At 41.0% G+C, this 19493-nt stretch overlaps 1 protein-coding gene across 1 annotated transcript; it reads left to right on the top strand.

Annotated features, from left to right (window-relative positions):
- Nucleotides 1-3997: 3997 nt before the first annotated feature.
- Nucleotides 3998-6850, top strand: LOC311000767 (uncharacterized protein). Its single transcript, XM_083991601.1, has 4 exons — nucleotides 3998-4027; nucleotides 5645-5944; nucleotides 6055-6129; nucleotides 6686-6850. Exons 2-4 carry the CDS (start codon nucleotides 5740-5742, stop codon nucleotides 6844-6846), a joined length of 441 nt encoding a protein of 146 aa, XP_083847727.1. The 5' UTR covers nucleotides 3998-4027; nucleotides 5645-5739; the 3' UTR covers nucleotides 6847-6850.
- Nucleotides 6851-19493: the final 12643 nt, after the last annotated feature.

The following is a 19493-nucleotide window of genomic DNA, read 5'->3' as shown; positions in this document are numbered from 1 at the left end:
TGGTGGAGAGATGAGCACTGAGGATGGAGGAGGCCATTCTGGACGGCCAGGATCATCCACTTCACCATCGGCCCTGCTCCACATGGTGGTCCTGCTCCATCCGGGGGTCCTGCTCCATCCAGTGGTCCTGCTCCACCCGGCGGTCCTGCTCCATCCGGGGGTCCTGCTCCATCCGGGGGTCCTGCTCCATCCGGTGGTCCTGCTCCATCCAGCGGTCCTGCTCCACCCAGTGGTCCTGCTCCATCTGGCGGTTCCTGCTCCATCCGGCGGTCCTACTCCACCCGGTGGTCCTGCTCCACCTGGCGGTCCTGCTCCACCTGGCTGGTCCTGCTCCATCCAGAGGTCCTGCTCCATCTGGCGGTTCCTGCTCCATCCGGCGGTCCTACTCCACCCGGTGGTCCTGCTCCACCTGGCGGTTCCTGCTCCATCCAGAGGTCCTGCTCCACCCGGTGGTCCTGCTCCATCCAGCGGTCCTGCTCCATCCAGAGGTCCTGCTCCATCCAGCGGTCCTGCTCCATCCAGAGGTCCTGCTCCATCTGGCGGTCCTGCTCCACCTGGCGGTTCCTGCTCCATCCAGAGGTCCTGCTCCATCTGGCGGTTCCTACTCCACCCGGCGGCCCTGCTCCACCCGGTGGTCCTGCTCCACCCGGTGGTCCTGCTCCACCTGGCGGTTCCTGCTCCATCCAGCGGTCCTGCTCCATCCAGAGGTCCTGCTCCATGCGGAGGTCCTGCTCCATCCAGCGGTCCTGCTCCATGCGGAGGTCCTGCTCCATGAGGAGGTCCTGCTCCATCCAGAGGTCCTGCTCCATCCAGAGGTCCTGCTCCACCTGGTGGCCCTGCTCCACCCGGGGGTCCTGCTCCATCCGGCGGTCCTGCTCCACCCGGTGGCCCTGCTCCACCCGGGGGTCCTGCTCCACCTGGTGGTCCTGCTCCATCTGGCGGCCCTGCTCCATCTTTCTTTCTTTTTTGTGTCATTGTCGTGCTACTGGACTAATTTGAATTTCCCTCCTAGGGATGAATAAAGTATTCTCTACTCTACTCTACTCTATAACCCAAATTAACATATTTTCATTTGGGTTTAAATAAACACATCAACCTGTGTAGCAACCAAAAACGCAATAACGTAATAACTTTTTGCCAATAATGTAACAAGTTATTACATTATTGGCTGGTTATTACGTTATTGGCCTAGTATTAAAAAAACCTTTGAAAATGTAATAATTGGTGCCAATAATGTAATAATACATAAATATGACTGCAGTTCTTGGAAATAAAAGGCTTTTTTGCAGTTTTGTGCAGTTTGCTAATCAAAAATAGGTATAGTGGATGACATGTAGTCGTCATATTTATTCATCCAAGATATGTGTACTATCTATCACCTCTCTCTCTCTCTCTCTCTCTCTCTCTCTCTCTCTCTCTCTCTCTCTCTCTCTCTCTCTCTCTCTCTCTCTCTCTCTCACTTCTACCGTGCTTAATGATATGTCTGTAGTAAGTAAGCATTGTAGGCTATCAACAACCTCCAAAACATAACCAAACTTGTGTATTGATTGGTGTCTGCCTTTTATGTTTCAGTCATGTATAACTTCCTGCCTCAGACAAACCATTGGAAATAGGCAATGTGAAATGTGATAATTCCAGCATGGCTCGGGGGAGCAATGGCGTTGATTTGGTTTTACCATTGATTTTTTTTTTAAATTAACATTTAGCCATCATTTTTCCAACTTGATGGTTAGCATTATATACCCAACTGAAGTTCGGTAGTGTTTTCATTCACAAATGTAAAAAAAAAAAAAAACATCTACCTTTAGACTTTCACAGTATTAATATAGAACCTATGCTGCTTTATCATCACTGTAAAAAAAAAAAAAAAAACATTGAAATGTCACTTTATCCAACATGGGACATAAACTGGCTGGCAGACACCATTCAATATACAAGTTTGGTTATGTTTTGGAGGTTGTTGATAGTCTACAATGCTTATTTCTTCCGTCTGCAAACATATCATTAAGCAGGTGAGTGAGTGAGTGAGTGAAGATAGTACATACAGTATCTTGGATGAATAAATATGACCACTATGTCATCCACACCTATTTTTAATTAGCAAACTGCACAAAAACTGTAAAAAAGCCTTTTATTTCCAAGAACTGCAGTCATATTTATGTATTATTACATTATCGGCACCAGTTATTACCAGCCAATAATGTAATAACTTATTACATTATTGGCAAAAAAGTTATTACGTTATTGGCTCAAAAGTTTTATTACATTATTGGCACATTATTACATTATTGGCTATATTACATTTAAAATGGCCAAAATTATTATGTTATTGGCTGTTATTACGTTATTGGCTGTTATTACGTTTTTGGTTGCTACAAACCTGTATTTCAAATCAAACAAGTTACTTCACATTTTGGAAATAAGAAAAGTTTAAACCAATTTCAACAAAATGAGCAGAATAAAATCAAATTAAATTATTTGTATATCACTTTTCATACAGTAATTGTAACTCAAAGTGCTTTACACAGAGACATGAGAGACAGACCACAGCCCCACCCACCTGCCATCCCACAATGCTTTCATGACAGGGAGCTGTTAAAACCACAGTGAACTGAGGAAACGCTAACACTAATTTATAATGAGGAAACACAGAATTTTTTTTTTTTTTTTTTGAAAAACAAATATTAAAGCTAAGAAATAAAAGCTTATCCCTGAATTAAACAAAGTAAAATGGCAGACATAACAGAAATGAGGCCAAGAGACAAATGTCTGTCAATCAGCAGCAGCAGGGGCTGATGGGAGTTGGAGGAGCCGTCAGAAACCACGTGGCCTCGTCTGAGCTCACAGCTCGTCCTTGTTTGGCCTCAGCAGCATCAGAGCTCCACTTCTCCTCAGCTTCTCCAGAGGAAACACCACTGATTCACAAAATGCTTTTCCTCCCAGCTGCTGCTCTGTGCTGTCTGTGTTCAGGTGAGTGTTTCCAGCCAATCAGGAGCCCACACACTCTACCTGTCACTACCACCGTCACACTGACCTTCATCTACCTGTCTGTGTCTCTGCAGCACTGGTTGCCATGGCAGCAGAGCTGGTCCAGGACCAGTTATCATTGACCAGGAGAGTTGGTGAATCTGTCTCATTCAGCTGTGAAGGAACTGATCAGTGTGAGTGGCCTTGGCTATATTGGTTGCAGAAGAGAGAGACAGAAACATTCACATGGATTCTTGGTATTAACAGGGAAGATGGTAAATTAGCTTCAGGTTCCAATCATCCTCAGAAAGATGATTTCACAGTTTTTACTAAACAGAACGGCTGTGAGTTGAAGATAGAGAAAGTTAGATTCTCTCATTCAGCCTCCTACTACTGCTCCTGTGAGAAGAAAGATCCTCCACAGTGAGAAATGATCCTTGCAGCCTGAACAAAAACCTCCAGATGAACAGATGTCAAACAGCGTCAGTGACAGGAAGAGAGCAGTAAACCACAGCCCAGGTTCACACACTTCACCTCCACATCACACACTTTTTCTTGACTTTTCTTTGATGTTGATCCATGTTGTTATCAGATATTTCAGCAGGTTTCCTGTTGTTCCACACACTGAGGACAGAGAAGAAACACAGAAGCTCAATGAGAAAACAAGAGCAACAGAAACAGTCATAGGAGCTAAATGAATAAAATCATATCAAACATAAAAACTCTAAACAACAAACCAACTTTAAATCATGTGATAAAACTGGAGCAATGGTTCATCCTGAGGGGAACATGAACGTCTGGACCAACTTCAATGTGAATATTTGTTGATATGTTTCAGTGTGAAGCCAAAAGAAAAGAGAAGAAGAGACAGTGATGTTGATGTGAACGTTAGAGAAACACATGATGGAGCTGAAACATGATCCTGGTTCATAATGTGGACTCGTTCAGCTCAGCTGACACATTCAGCAGCAGACGGGTTTTTGTATTAGTCTTTCTCACTGTGGAGGAGCAGGCTGGTACTCCAGGATCTTTGGCTCTGGAACTAAACTGTTTGTAACAGGTAAGAACAAACTTTTATTTCCCTTCAGTTTTATTGAAGAAGTTAAAATGTGTTTGAAGTCAGTTTCTGCTGTTTCAGACTTTACATGTTAGTTTGTTCAGAGTTTAGTACAAAGTTCCTGATGCAGCCGTTCTTCAATGACAAAGTTCAACCATGAGTGAAAAGAGGTTTGAATCTCTGAACAGCAGAAGGAATTCTTTATTTCTTTTTTTCTGCAGCAGCTGCACATAATATAAAATATTTATTTAAAGAGCAACAAACTGTATATTATTTAAAATATTACATATAATAATAAGTTAAATGATAAATATACATAAGTGCACTTTAAATATGACAAAAGACACATTTTCTAAAATTGCTTATTCGGCGGTCAATATTAATTATTGATTAGATAAAAAAAATTATGACAAATATAATTTGTGTCGTGTTAAAATTGCGTTTCTGATTGTGTAAAATATATTTAACTAATTGGGAAATGTATTTATAAATGTTTTGATAATGATTCTATATATTATTCTTATTACATTAGTTATGTAGTAACAGTTAATCATATGATTCAATATTTATTTCACTGAAAAATGTATTTAACAATAAATAGAATTAAGTTTTTATGTATAAAATGTATAGTTGTGTATACACAGAAAAATTACACCTAAACCTTGGTAGGGTAAAAAAAAAAAGGAGCAACAACTTAATTTGTCATTATATATTGTCAGAATATATAATATTACATGTTATGTGATTTTTGTATCAGCACTAAATTAGATTTTTAAATTATTTATTTACATTGTAAATTATTCATTTACATGTGAATCTTATGACCGTATATTTCACACTTCATATTAATATTGTAAATATGTATTTTATTAAGAAGTTTAATTGAAGATGTATTATTCTTATTACATTAGTTAAAGAGTAACAGTTACTGTAATCATATGAATTAATATTTATTTCACTGAAACACGAATTCGTATAATGTAGAATTTAGCTAAAATCATTTATGTGTCAATATTTTAATCATATGATTATAATAAACATTTGATGAATTTGTTAAATAATAAATAGAAGGAAGTTTTAATGTATAAAATGTATGGCTGTGCACAGGGAACAACTTAATTAGTAACTATATATTGTGAGAATGTATATTACATGTTGTGTTTTTTGTATTAGCACTAAATTGGATTTTTTAATTATTTACATTTTAAATGATTTATGTGAATCTTAAGACTATATCTTTTACACTTCATATTATTGTAAATATGTACAATTATGAACACGTTTAAAATTAGTAAATATTTTATACCATGAGGGCATGATCTGACCTGAGGAGTAAAATATGATTCTGAAGAATTTAAACAGTGTTTTTCCATGTGTGACTCTGTTGAAGCTGATCTTTGTCTGATGATAAACATCGTCTATAAACATGATGTACAGCACAGTAAATGTGTGTGGAGGTGAGTCCAGTACAGGTGGTGACCTCTGTGCTGTATTGATGAGGAGCTGAGTGATCAGAGTCCATGTAGTGTCCAGGATCAGACTGAATGCAGTGCAGTGCTGGAAGCTGCTGTTGACTGTGTGAATGTGTCTGTGCTGCTTGTTGCTGCTGTCAAACTTCAGATGAGCAGGTAGTGAAGCCCGTGGTGAGCGTGTACCCAGCAGCATCCAGAGCCCACCTGGAGGGGAGGAGCTCCCTGCTGTGTCTGGCCTCAGCCATGTCTCCTCCTCTGGTCCAGTTCTCCTGGAAAAGACAGAAGGAGGATGGTCCTCTGCTTCCTGCTGAGGGAGAGCAGCTGCAGCTCACAGAGCCGGGACGCTCCGCCGCCATCTTGCTGGTGGATCGGGACGCCTTCTACACGTATAAATACCGCTGCTACGTCAAGCACGAGGGGGGCACGGTGGAGGCCCAGGCAGCACAAGGTGATGGAGGCTTGGTGACTGTGTTGAGCAGTGATTCAGCTTCATGTGGAGACTCTGTCACAGAGAGCAGAGCAGCACAGCACTGACATTTGACTCCTTTTCTGTTTCAGAGGTTCCAGCTCCAGCAGCCCCCTGTCCTCCAGAGAGACAGCCAGCACACCTGGCAGCTCCGCACCAAGCTGACTGTAAGATCACCTGCTGCCTCTCTGCATGGACAGCTCCAATGTTGTGCTGCAGTTAGGGCCCAGTATCAGTCTGTTCACTCTCTGCTCATCACATCACACTTCAACACACACTCCCTGATTCTGTCCCGGTGTCCAACAGCACAACAAAGTCCAGTCCCAGAGCTTTCACTGGCCCATTCCGTCTGATAACACGTGTTGGAGGCCCTGAACTCAATCTGAGGAGATACAACAACTGTAGGGACTGAATCTTAGAGCTGCACTCAGTCAGGTTTCTATTGAAGAGTCAATCTAAGGACTCAGTGTGAGGTCAAAGGTCACATTGAACTAATGGTAGTGGAGTCCTTCTGTGAATCAATAACCACCTGTGTCTTTTCCCATTTGGACTTTCCATGTGGTGGTGGAGTGATTTGAATAGTCATGGCCAGTTGACAGAAGAAGGTGATGGAGGCTTGGTGACTGTGTTGAGCAGTGATTCAGCTTCATGTGGAGACTCTGTCACAGAGAGCAGAGCAGCACAGCACTGACTGGTTTCTCTTTGACTCCTTTTCTGTTGCAGTGGTTCCCCTGGATCCCCTCCGGCCTCAGTGCAGGGTGAAGCTGCTCTGTCTGCTCTACACAGTGCTGATAGTGAAGAGTCTGCTCTACTGCTGTGGACTCTCTCTGCTGATGAGCCTCAGAAACACGGGACCGTCCACCAGCTGCACACAAGCTGACTGACTGTTTCCTCATCCTCTTTTCTCTCCATCGCATCTCATCACTTCATCTCATTTATCTCTTTGATCACGGCTCAGACATTTAAATCTGACAAACCTTTATACAGCTTTAGATAAATATTGAAATGTACTCACACTTTCATTTAATTCTGTTTTTTTCAATTATTAGGAGTATAGTTTTACGTTGATGCTGTCTTCTTTTTTCACTTCAGAGTGATTCTGGTAATAACATTGAATTTCAGTTGTATCGTTAGCTGCTTGGCAATTTCTCTGTTTTTTTTCACATCCTGTTACTCATTTTAATACAGTCTATTCATTTGAAATGTCTTTGTTAAATTGTTTCAGTTTTCTCTTTGAATTAAAAAACAAAAATGCAGTGTTCATGGCTTTTTTTAATCATTGATTTCCATTTGGCTTCAGAACAAATCATTAGAAAATTAAAAACCTGTATTGAATGTTGATTCTGACATCTACAATCAGCTGGGTTTTGCGTGTATTTTCACAATACAAACATCGTAACAATGTCCAGAGCTAAACAAACACTACAACAACAGGAAACGTAGACAAACATAAACATGTAGCTGTTTTAATATGAACAATCTTTTACAGTTATGTTGACGACTGTTAAACTCTACACTGACGACACTGTTTTTTACACACATGAACCTTCAGCAGATTGAGCAGCTGTGAAACTCCAGCTGTTATAAAAATGATGAAACTGCCACTTGAACAGTCTGAGCTGAAGTTAAAATGTTAAATGATATTGTCTGAATGATCCAAATACTATTTAACCTAATTAGAAAATCTAAGTTAATGAAACAATATGTTTATCTGATAAACAGGAGCATCGACAGCTGCATGGTTAACAAATGAACCATGAAATAATTTAGTAGAGATCAGTTAACTCATTAAGATTTGGCTCTGGTTGAGATGAACAGACTCTTCTAAAACCAGCTCTTATTTTTCTGGATGAAAGAAAAACATTTATTTGTGTCAGTGCTGCTTCTGTCTCTGTGTGGTTTGTGGTTATTTGGTCACAATATATATATTTGCATGTGTTTAGTTGTGTTTAAAAGAAAAAACAATCAAAATTCTTATAGTTTCATTTGAGCTCTTTCTATTAAAACATTTCTGATTTGGTATTGAATATTACTACTTTTGAGACATATCTTCATTATTTATTTTAAGAATTATCATAATAATGATGTATACCAACACTTCATACAAAAATGTTCAGGCCTCTGTTTGTCATTTGACTCGTGAACTCAGTAAAGACTGAAAAAACATTAACGTCTCACATTGACAGTAACATGACCACAGACCATCTTTGGCAAATGTCAGTGATTATAAAAACTCTATGTTGATGACACTGTTGTTTCCACTCACAAGTGAAACAACTCTTTACTACCAATTCATATTAAATTAGTCAGAAATAATTCAGAGGAAACTCTACATTTGTATCAGATTTTAGATTTCCGAACACTTTTAAATCCATGCAAGTGTAGATATTAGTGAGACATTATTAAGAGGCTGCTGAATGTTTGTGTAATGTTACACAGATGCTTCCTGAGTCTTTAACAGAGTGGATGGTTGTAGTTGTCATGGTGTTTATCAGAGTGAAAAGCCACAGCTCACAGTTTGGAGGCTGCAGAGCTGAAACCACACAGCCTGAGAGCTGCAGGAGAGGAAGTGTTGATTCGCTGTCAACAGTTTTTATGAGTCCTAATAACGACTGAGAACAGTATAAATCTAAACTAATTGTGAATAATGCCACTGATGTGCATTTATATTTATTCAGGGTTGTTTGTGACATTTCTTACGACTCAGATTATGTGAAACCTGATGATAACAACTTGCCAGCAGTTTTGTCTTTAAACAGCAGTGTCATCAGCGTAGAGTTTTATATTTACACTGACAGGGTTGTAAAAGATGATTTACGTGTAGGCTAAATGATTAATACAAACAATACTGATCCTGTTGCTAAATCAACATCCACCCCTCCTTGATTGTGTATGAAAGCTGTGTTTGTGTTTGTGCTGTTGTTGATTTAACTTTGTCCCAGTTCAGCTTCTTGATCCTGTTTGAATCTTCCTCTGTGTTTGTATTTGAGGTTTATGAAGGTAGAGCTGTTTACAGCCGCGGGCAAATAACTAGTAGGTGTCAATATGTGTGAACAACATTGTCACATCTGTCTGTTATAATTTGAAACAAGAAAATAAATTAATATCCATCCTTTGTTTTCTAAAAGACGATGATTTATTAATAAATTGAGGATGTTACAGTGAATCCATTTGACAAAACAACCACACTCTAAAGAAAATGTACAAAGCATGCAAAGGTTTAATAGAAAACAGAATATTTACCAGACAACTGATGATTCGGTTTGATGTTCTGTTAATTTAATGATGGCTATTAAAAGTAGAAATAAAATACAGCTAAAACCAGAAAACCATATTCAAAAAGTGAAAACATGGATCTGTATGTATGTTATTATCTTTGTGGTTGACTTTATCTAAACATGTAAAAAGATTTGTTAGATTTAAATGTCTGCGCCGTAATCAAATACAAAAAATAAGATGAGGTGATGAGATGTGATGGAGAGAAAAGAGGATGAGGAAACAGTCAGTCAGCTTGTGTGCAGCTGGTGGACGGTCCCGTGTTTCTGCGGCTCATCAGCAGAGAGAGTCCACAGCAGTAGAGCAGACTCTTCACTATCAGCACTGTGTAGAGCAGACAGAGCAGCTTCACCCTGCACTGAGGCCGGAGAGGATCCAGGGGAACCACTGCAACAGAAAAGGAGTCAAAGAGAAACCAGTCAGTGCTGTGCTGCTCTGCTCTCTGTGACAGAGTCTCCACATGAAGCTGAATCACTGCTCAACACAGTCACCAAGCCTCCATCACCTTGTGCTGCCTGGGCCTCCACCGTGCCCCCCTCGTGCTCGACGTAGCAGCGGTATTTATACGTGTAGAAGGCGTCCCGATCCACCAGCAAGATGGCGGCGGAGCGTCCCGGCTCTGTGAGCTGCAGCTGCTCTCCCTCAGCAGGAAGCAGAGGACCATCCTCCTTCTGTCTTTTCCAGGAGAACTGGACCAGAGGAGGAGACATGGCTGAGGCCAGACACAGCAGGGAGCTCCTCCCCTCCAGGTGGGCTCTGGATGCTGCTGGGTACACGCTCACCACGGGCTTCACTACCTGCTCATCTGAAGTTTGACAGCAGCAACAAGCAGCACAGACACATTCACACAGTCAACAGCAGCTTCCAGCACTGCACTGCATTCAGTCTGATCCTGGACACTACATGGACTCTGATCACTCAGCTCCTCATCAATACAGCACAGAGGTCACCATCAAACCCAGTCATCATCTAATGTCTTGTTTTTTACACAACAGATAAATATGTATCTGAGAAACGGATTTTAGTGTCGTGTATATATAACTAGAAAATTTCCTCTGGGAAATTTTGAGAGGGCCACAGGAGCTACGGCCGGTTTTGCCATCTCTGTCAGCCAGGTGGATTGTTCATGAAGTTAACGAGCTCTGGCCTGAGAATCAGTGGTTACCTCGGCAACTTGAGGTGGTTGCCAATGACGATAGGGGCCCCCCAGGCTGAGACAGACAGAAACGTCGAGAAAAAGAGCGATTTTCTGCCTTTGCACTGGTCTCGCAAAAGGCTTACTGTGACAAAACGGTAGCTCCTATCAGAACAAAACACAGATCAACGGTGCTCTAAGGACTTCCTGAAAAATTTGGTACGATTTGTTGTTTCTACAGTAAATATTTTGGAGACGCTGGCAGTTTTAAAACATCGGTCCGTTCTGCTTCTCTCAGAAAACCTTTGTATTGGACTCAATGAGGAGCAGAGACAGACGTGGCCGCACACAGAGGCTGATAATTCAAATTCTGTAAGTCTCTCTGATATTTTGAGCACATAGTGAGAAACAGAACAAGTGTTTCTTACAAATTTTGAAAAAATCATGTGTGTAGAGTGTAAATTGTGGCCGGGCCGAGTGTGAAAAGAGAAAAATTCAGGAATTTTTCTGGGCTCTCTCTCACTCTAACTGATGATGTCACCCACTCTGACACGAACATTCCGTGCAATACACACCCATTATAATCTCATAATTTCTCAAAAAATGATCATGGTCATTGATCAGTGATTGATCAAAAACTATAATACCTATCAAAACGTGGAATACTAAGCCAATACACAAGACTTGTGTCTACTGTTTAAAGTTTAAATGAAGTCTCTAGGTGAAAGTATGCCTGAGCAGTAGATGTTTGTTAAACTCCAATGATTGGTCTTTTTCGCTCTTTTTTTTTCACCCGTCCCATTGACTTTAATGCAAAATTTTGCGCAGTTTTTCGCGACTTACGTTGCAAACTGTTGAGAAATGTAATAGCATACCGATCCCGATCGAACCGCACGTTTTGATATATAATTAACTGAAAGTCGTCTGGAAGTAGGAAAAATAATAAGTAGGAAAAAATCCACACAATAACAGTACAGTTATTTCATAGCTGTAGGGTTCAGTGCCCGGTGCGATGGCCCGTGGCCCTAATAATTATCTTTGTTGATAGTCAATTTATTTCATATGAAAAGATAGGATATACAGTATATGTATATATTTTTTCTCTGTGCATAATAGTGGGAAAACGTGTATGATTTATACACATGTTCGTTATGTATTTTATGTTATATACATAACGAACATAATTTATCAGAAATATCTGTTTTAAATTAAAGCAGAAGTAAGTGATATATTTGTGTTTATATAAGTCTTAAATAGTTCTATCTTCCGACAGCAATCACTTACATAGAGTGTTTGGACCGAAACACGGGTCTGTCAGTCCCTCTGCTCTGCTCTGAGCCCAGGAGAAAACATTTATCGTATCCTACAGTTTTTATCCAATGAGGAGAGAGAACGGCATGCAGGGCTGTGTGTGCAGCCAAGGAACGCCGTGAATGTGGCGATGTAGGGACGAGGACTGTTATGGTGCGTTCAAGGAAACTCGTAGACTCGTGTTTTTCCGTCCTGTGAAGTTGTATCAGTTTGATCTGGTAGGAGTTCACGGGTCGGAAGTTACGAGTGGCCGTTATAGTGACTTTCACAGGTAAAACAGGTCGGAAAAACACGAGTGGGTTGCCTGGAACGCTACAAAGTCGTAAGTTGTGACTTGAAGCTGTAATTTACGATTTCAAAAGCCTGCCTGGAACGCAGCATTAGCGAAAACGACCGGATCACTCACTTCTTCCCTCTGGTAGACGTTATAAAGTACCAAGGGCAAATCGTAATATTTTTAAAAATTCTTTTATTCCTAATGCAATTGGGGCACTGAACACCATGCCCCGTTGATGCGTTGATGCGATGTGTTGTAATGTAACTGCCACTGCTGTCCTGCTTTTTGCCATGAAGATGTCTGTGTGTAAGTGTTGTTGTTGCTGTTGTTGTCCTGCTTGTTGTTGCTGTTATTGTCCTGCTTCTTGTTGTTGTTTTTTATGAGACCAAAGACAAATTTCCACATCGTGGACAAATAAAACTACCTAACCTAACCTAACCTTCTGCTTTAATATATTGGCGAAAATTATTATCTAAACATCCTCACTATTATCAATAATATATACATATATCCTTAAATGTTTATCTTTATGATTTATTTATTATTATTATTATTTTATATACAATGAACACAGTTACCATCACGCAAAACTGCACTTACATGACAACAATCTATTTAGCTTTTCTGATATATGCCACTGAACTTATGTTTTGTTAAACATAATAAATTAACTTCCTTAATTATTAAATGTATAAACTTAAAATTTAAGGTTTTACAGAGAACATAATTATTCTTGTAGCTTTTGGTAAATTTTGTTGAGTAGGTGACAGTATGATGAGATCTACAGGTAAGCATTTTTTATTTCACCTATAGACTTGGTTGTAAATGAAAAATGACAGAATAAAGACAATGACAGTCAGCATTTAATTAGTAAAAGTAAATAGGCTTCATACTTGTAAGGCATATTTTTGAATGAAGTTGAAGTTGAAGGAGAAGGAAGTTAAAATGGTTTGAAATGACATAATGCTGACGGCAGTAATGCAGGTAAAGCTTCACAATAAACCCCAAAGGTTTTATTTATCAACTGCCTGAGTTGCTCCTATTTTTCATGCACTTATAAAATGAAGCAGATTTTTAACTTAGCATACATTTTTTTAAAACTTATTTTCATTTAAAATATTAATGTGAGGGTGAAAATTCCACAACAACCAGCATCAGCATAAATATTATTATCTATATTAAAGTAAGGAGTCAAAATCTAAAGATATAAAGAAATTATTATTCATTTTAACATGTAAATTGACTGTGATGTGAGTCCCGAGATGGTCAAACACTGAATATTTTATAAATAATTCACTGATATATCTTTGTCTCTTCTTCATGTGGAGCTGAGCTGAACCGTGACATTTAAACATCTTTTTGTTACGTTAGAAAGCTGCAGAACTAATTCTTTGTTAACTCTGAACAAACTAACATGTAAAGTCTGAAACAGCAGAAACTGACTTCAAACACATTTTAACTTCTTCAATAAAACAACTGAAGGGAAATAAAAATTTGTTCTTACCTGTTACAAACAGTTTAGTTCCAGAGCCAACGATGTCGAACGGCCAGCCTCTCCACAGTGAGAAAGACTAATACAAAAACCCGTCTGCTGCTGAATGTGTCAGCTGAGCTGAACGAGTCCACATTATGAACCAGGATCATGTTTCAGCTCCATCATGTGTTTCTCTAACGTTCACATCAACATCACTGTCTCTTCTTCTCTTTTCTTTTGGCTTCACACTGAAACATATCAACAAATATTCACATTGAAGTTGGTCCAGATGTTCATGTTCCCCTCAGGATGAACCGTTGCTCCAGTTTTATCACATGATTTAAAGTTGGTTTGTTGTTTAGAGTTTTTATGTTTGATATGATTTTATTCATTTAGCTCCTTTGACTGTTTCTGTTGGTCTTGTTTTCTCATTGAGCTTCTGTGTTTCTTCTCTGTCCTCAGTGTGTGGAACAACAGGAAACCTGCTGAAATATCTGATAACAACATGGATCAACATCAAAGAAAAGTCAAGAAAAAGTGTGTGATGTGGAGGTGAAGTGTGTGAACCTGGGCTGTGGTTTACTGCTCTCTTCCTGTCACTGACGCTGTTTGACACCTGTTCATCTGGAGGTTTTTGTTCAGGCTGCAGGGATCATTTTTCACTGTGGGGATCATTCTTAGCACAGTAGCAGTAGTAGGAGGCTGAATGAGAGAGTTTAACTTTCTCTATCTTCAACTCACAGCCGTTCGGTTTATTAACAGCTGTGAAATCATCTTTCTGAGGATGAATGGAAATAGAATATATTTGACCATCTTGCCTGTGAATAGCAAGAATCATTGTGAATGTTTCTGTCTCTTTCTTCTGTAACCAGACCACATATCCACTGTTATCACACAGCTCAGTTCCTTCACAGGTGAAAGAGACATTTTCACCAACTCTCCTGGTCAATGATAACTGGTCCTGGACCAGCTCTTCTGCTGCCATGGCAACCAGTGCTTCAGAGACACAGACAGGTAGATGAAGGTCAGTGTGACGGTGGTAGTGACAGGTAGAGTGTGTGGGCTCCTGATTGGCTGGAAACACTCACCTGAACACAGACAGCACAGAGCAGCAGCTGGGAGGAAAAGCATTTTGTGAATCAGTGGTGTTTCCTCTGGAGAAGCTGAGGAGAAGTGGAGCTCTGATGCTGCTGAGGCCAAACAAGGACGAGCTGTGAGCTCAGACGAGGCCACGTGGTTTCTGACGGCTCCTCCAACTCCCATCAGCCCCTGCTGCTGCTGATTGACAGACATTTGTCTCTTGACCTCATTTCTGTTATGATCTACGCCTCTGACTGCATTTTATTTTATTTCTGTCATTTTACTTTGTTTAATTCAGGGATTAGCTTTTATTTCTTAACTTTTATATTTGTCTTTATTCTTTTGAAAAAAAACCTCCTGTGTTTCCTCATTATAAAGTAGCCTTAGCGTTTCCTCAGTTCACTGTGGTTTTAACAGCTCCCTGTCATGAAAGCATTGTGGGATGGCAGGTGGGTGGGGCTGTGGTCTGTCTCTCATGTCTCTGTGTAAAGCACTTTGAGTTACAATTACTGTATGAAAAGTGTTGTACAAATAATTTAATTTGATTTGATTTTGCTTATTTTGTTGAAATTGGTTTAAACTTTTCTTATTTCCAAAATGTGAAGTAACTTGTTTGATTTGAAATACAGGTTGATGTGTTTATTTAAACCCAAATGAAAATATGTTCATTTGGGTTATAAAGTAGAGTAGAGTAGAGTAGAGTAGAGTAGAGTAGAGTAGAGTAGAGTAGAGTAGAGAATACTTTATTCATCCCTAGGAGGGAAATTCAAATTAGTCCAGTAACTCACACGACAATGACACAAAAAAGAAAGAAAGATGGAGCAGGACCTCTGGATGGAGCAGGACCTCTGGATGGAGCAGGACCGCTGGATGGAGCAGGACCTCCGCATGGAGCAGGACCGCTGGATGGAGCAGGACCTCCGGATGGAGCAGGACCGCCAGGTGTAGTAGGACCACCAGGTGGAGCAGGACCGCTGGATGGAGCAGGACCGCTGGATGGAGCAGGACCGCTGGATGGAGCAGGACCTCCGCATGGAGCAGGACCTCCGCATGGAGCAGGACCTCCGGATGGAGCAGGACCGCTGGATGGAGCAGGACCGCTGGATGGAGCAGGACCTCCGCATGGAGCAGGACCTCCGCATGGAGCAGGACCTCCGGATGGAGCAGGACCACCGGGTGGAGCAGGGCCGCTGGATGGAGCAGGACCCCCGGATGGAGCAGGACCGCCGGGTGTAGTAGGACCACCAGGTGGAGCAGGACCGCTGGATGGAGCAGGACCGCTGGATGGAGCAGGACCGCTGGATGGAGCAGGACCTCCGCATGGAGCAGGACCTCCGCATGGAGCAGGACCTCCGGATGGAGCAGGACCGCTGGATGGAGCAGGACCGCTGGATGGAGCAGGACCTCCGCATGGAGCAGGACCTCCGCATGGAGCAGGACCTCCGGATGGAGCAGGACCACCGGGTGGAGCAGGACCACCGGGTGGAGCAGGGCCGCTGGATGGAGCAGGACCCCCGGATGGAGCAGGACCGCCGGGTGGAGCAGGACCGATGGTGAAGTGGATGAACCAGGCCGTCCAGAATGGCCTCCTCCATCCTCAGTGCTCATCTCTCCACCACACCCCCCAGTGAGTCCATCAGGGAAACATGACTGAAGTCTGTCGTCATTAAAGGTGCCTCAGGATGTTTAGTCTGTATCCTAGCAACAACTTTATGGAGAACTTCAGATGGAACTTAAGCAGTTGCCATTGGGTGGGATGTACACAAGTGTTGTTATGATTCGGAAAAAATAAAATAAATGTCTACTTTCTGAGTCTTCACCAATATCTCCAGCTCTTTGTCACTCTTGTTGGGCAGAGAGTTGATATTTCCAATGATGACTGACCGCAGAAAGGACTGATAGGACATCTCCACCTCCAAGCCTTTAACCCTCGCACCACCAGCAGCAGCACGACAACCACCTCTTCATCTCAGCTGGGACAGGATGGCGTCCTCCAGATCTGTTCATTTTCAATGAAAGAAGCTCATCTCTGAGAATCTCTTCTCTCCACAGAAGCATCCATCAGTAGATGACAAAAAACACAACAAAAATAAAGCAAATGTTGAGTAAAAACTCAAAAACTCAGAGCTACCAGACTTTGCTGCTCCCAGTTGAAGCGCATGTTCCAGAACATCCATTTCATCCATGGGTCATCCATTTAAGCCCAGAGCTGCAAAGAGGCTGAGAACTATGATATTGAATATTATCTGAATGGCTGTTTGTTTGCTCTGTATATTAACACTCATTGCATCAAACAGTCAGAGGAAATGACAGGATGAATATTTCAATGGATTTTTTTCAAATATCTAATATCAGTTTTATTTATTTTCCAAACATTATTTTCATGTCTGTCTTAAGAAACAGAGCCTCGGTCTCAGTTTACACAGTGAGAAGCTCTTCCTGTGTTTCTGCTGAAATCATCGGCCCACAAAACACAGAAGAAGCCCGCCCCCCTGTGGTGAGGTCGAAGATGTGCAAGGACATCCAGATGAGGCTGACTACGGTTGCCATGACAACACAACGATGAAGAAGCCTTGGGTCAAAGGTCAGGTTTCAGGTCAGCTGTCATTCAGCTGAACAGAGTCAGTCATGAAAGACACTGAAATATAAATATATAAAGCTTGTCCATTATTGTGACTCTGAATATCAGACCACATTTAATGAGATGATGATGCAGAAACGGAGGAAGGTCCAAGAGATTTGAGATCCTTTGTATTGGTGTAATCTATGTTATAGGATATGAGTCTCAGCTTTTAATAAACTGATCAATAACTCAGTGTGTAGACTGAAGCAGTGTGTTGTTTGAACCAGCAGAGGGCAGCAGTGTGAAGGTTTCACTCCTGACAGCAGGAGGAAACACAGAGGAGCTCATCAGAGACTGAAAGATCAACTGATGTTGATTCAAAATTCATTCAACACTAAACAAACTTGACTTTAATTTGTTGTTTTTGGTTCTTTAAGATCACAGCTAAGGAGCTCTGTGGATTTGTACTGTTGTGTTTCCATCACAGCTGTTCAACAACAGGTGACAGTGTGTGTTACTAAACTCACCACTGACCTGAATGTGTTGTTGTGTTTCTGCATCATGGTGACCCAGATTGTTTTTTATTTGCTTCCAGATTAAAATCAAGAGCAACTTTCCACTGATTCACTTCAGAGAAACAGAGAATTTCGGGAAAACAATCACCATTCATAAAAAACAAAAAAAAAGGTGTAAATAATGAGAATAAACCAAGATAAAGAGTTGAATTAGTAAATGAACCTCCTCTGCAGGCTGCCACCTCCCACTCAATGGAAAAACCACACAGCAGCTTCAGCTGAAGACAGACATGAAAATAATGTTAGAAAAAAAGATAAATATATTAGATGTTTGAAATAACTCCATTGAAATACACAAAGTAGTGGAGGCCAGTCTGTTTAAGACCAGAGAGACTCCATGTCCTGTCATTTCCTCTGACTGTTTCATGCAGAGTGTTAATATACAAACAAGAACAAACATCCATTCAGATAATATTCAATATCATCTTAAAATAATCATCAGGCTTCAATGGATGACAACACATTTTTATTTTAAATAAAAACATTAACCTGTATTTCAAATCAACAAAGCAGAGCAAGTGACTTCACATTTTATAAATATGAAAAGCTTTAACCAATTTCAACAAAATAAGCAGAATCAAATCAAGTTAAATTATTTGTATATCACTTTTCATACAGTAATTGTAACTCAAAGTGCTTTACACAGAGACATGAGAGACAGACCACAGCCCCACCCACCTGCCATCCCATAATGCTTTCATGACAGGGAGCTGTTAAAACCACAGTGAACTGAGGAAACGCTAACACTACTTTATAATGATGAAACACAGGAGTTTTTTTTTTCTTTCAAAAAACAAATATAAAAGCTAAGAAATAAAAGCGAATCCCTAAATTAAACAAAATAAAATGGCAGACATAATATAAATGAGGTCAAGAGACAAATGTCTGTCAGTCAGCAGCAGCAGGGGCTGATGGGAGTTGGAGGAGCCGTCAGAAACCACGTGGCCTCGTCTGAGCTCACAGCTCGTCCTTGTTTGGCCTCAGCAGCATCAGAGCTCCACTTCTCCTCAGCTTCTCCAGAGGAAACACCACTGATTCACAAAATGCTTTTCCTCCCAGCTGCTGCTCTGTGCTGTCTGTGTTCAGGTGAGTGTTTCCAGCCAATCAGGAGCCCACACACTCTACCTGTCACTACCACCATCACACTGACCTTCATCTACCTGTCTGTGTCTCTGCAGCACTGGTTGCCATGGCAGCAGAAGAGCTGGTCCAGGGCCAGTTATCATTGACCAGGAGAGTTGGTGAATCTGTCTCTTTCAGCTGTGAAGAAACTGATCAGTGTGACTATGATTATGTGGGCTGGTTCCAGAAGAAAGAGACACTAACATTCACTGAGATTCTTGGTATTAACAGGCAAAATGGCAACTTTCATCTTGTTTCCAGTCATCCTCAGAAAGATGATTTCACAGCTGTTCATAAACCGAACGGCTGTGAGTTGAAGATAGAGAAAGTTAAACTCTCTCATTCAGCCTCCTACTACTGCTCCTGTTCTAAGAAAGATCCTCCACAGTGAGAAATGATCCCTGCAGCCTGAACAAAAACCTCCAGATGAACAGATGTCAAACAGCGTCAGTGACAGGAAGAGAGCAGTAAACCACAGCCCAGGTTCACACACTTCACCTCCACATCACACACTTTTTCTTGACTTTTCTTTGATGTTGATCCATGTTGTTATCAGATATTTCAGCAGGTTTCCTGTTGTTCCACACACTGAGGACAGAGAAGAAACACAGAAGCTCAATGAGAAAACAAGAGCAACAGAAACAGTCAAAGGAGCTAAATGAATAAAATCATATCAAACATAAAAACTCTAAACAACAAACCAACTTTAAATCATGTG

This window comes from Trachurus trachurus (assembly GCF_905171665.1).
Source record: "Trachurus trachurus genome assembly, chromosome: 17".
Classification (NCBI taxonomy): Eukaryota; Metazoa; Chordata; class Actinopteri; order Carangiformes; family Carangidae; genus Trachurus; species Trachurus trachurus.
This window is presented reverse-complemented; position numbering and strand designations above follow the sequence as displayed.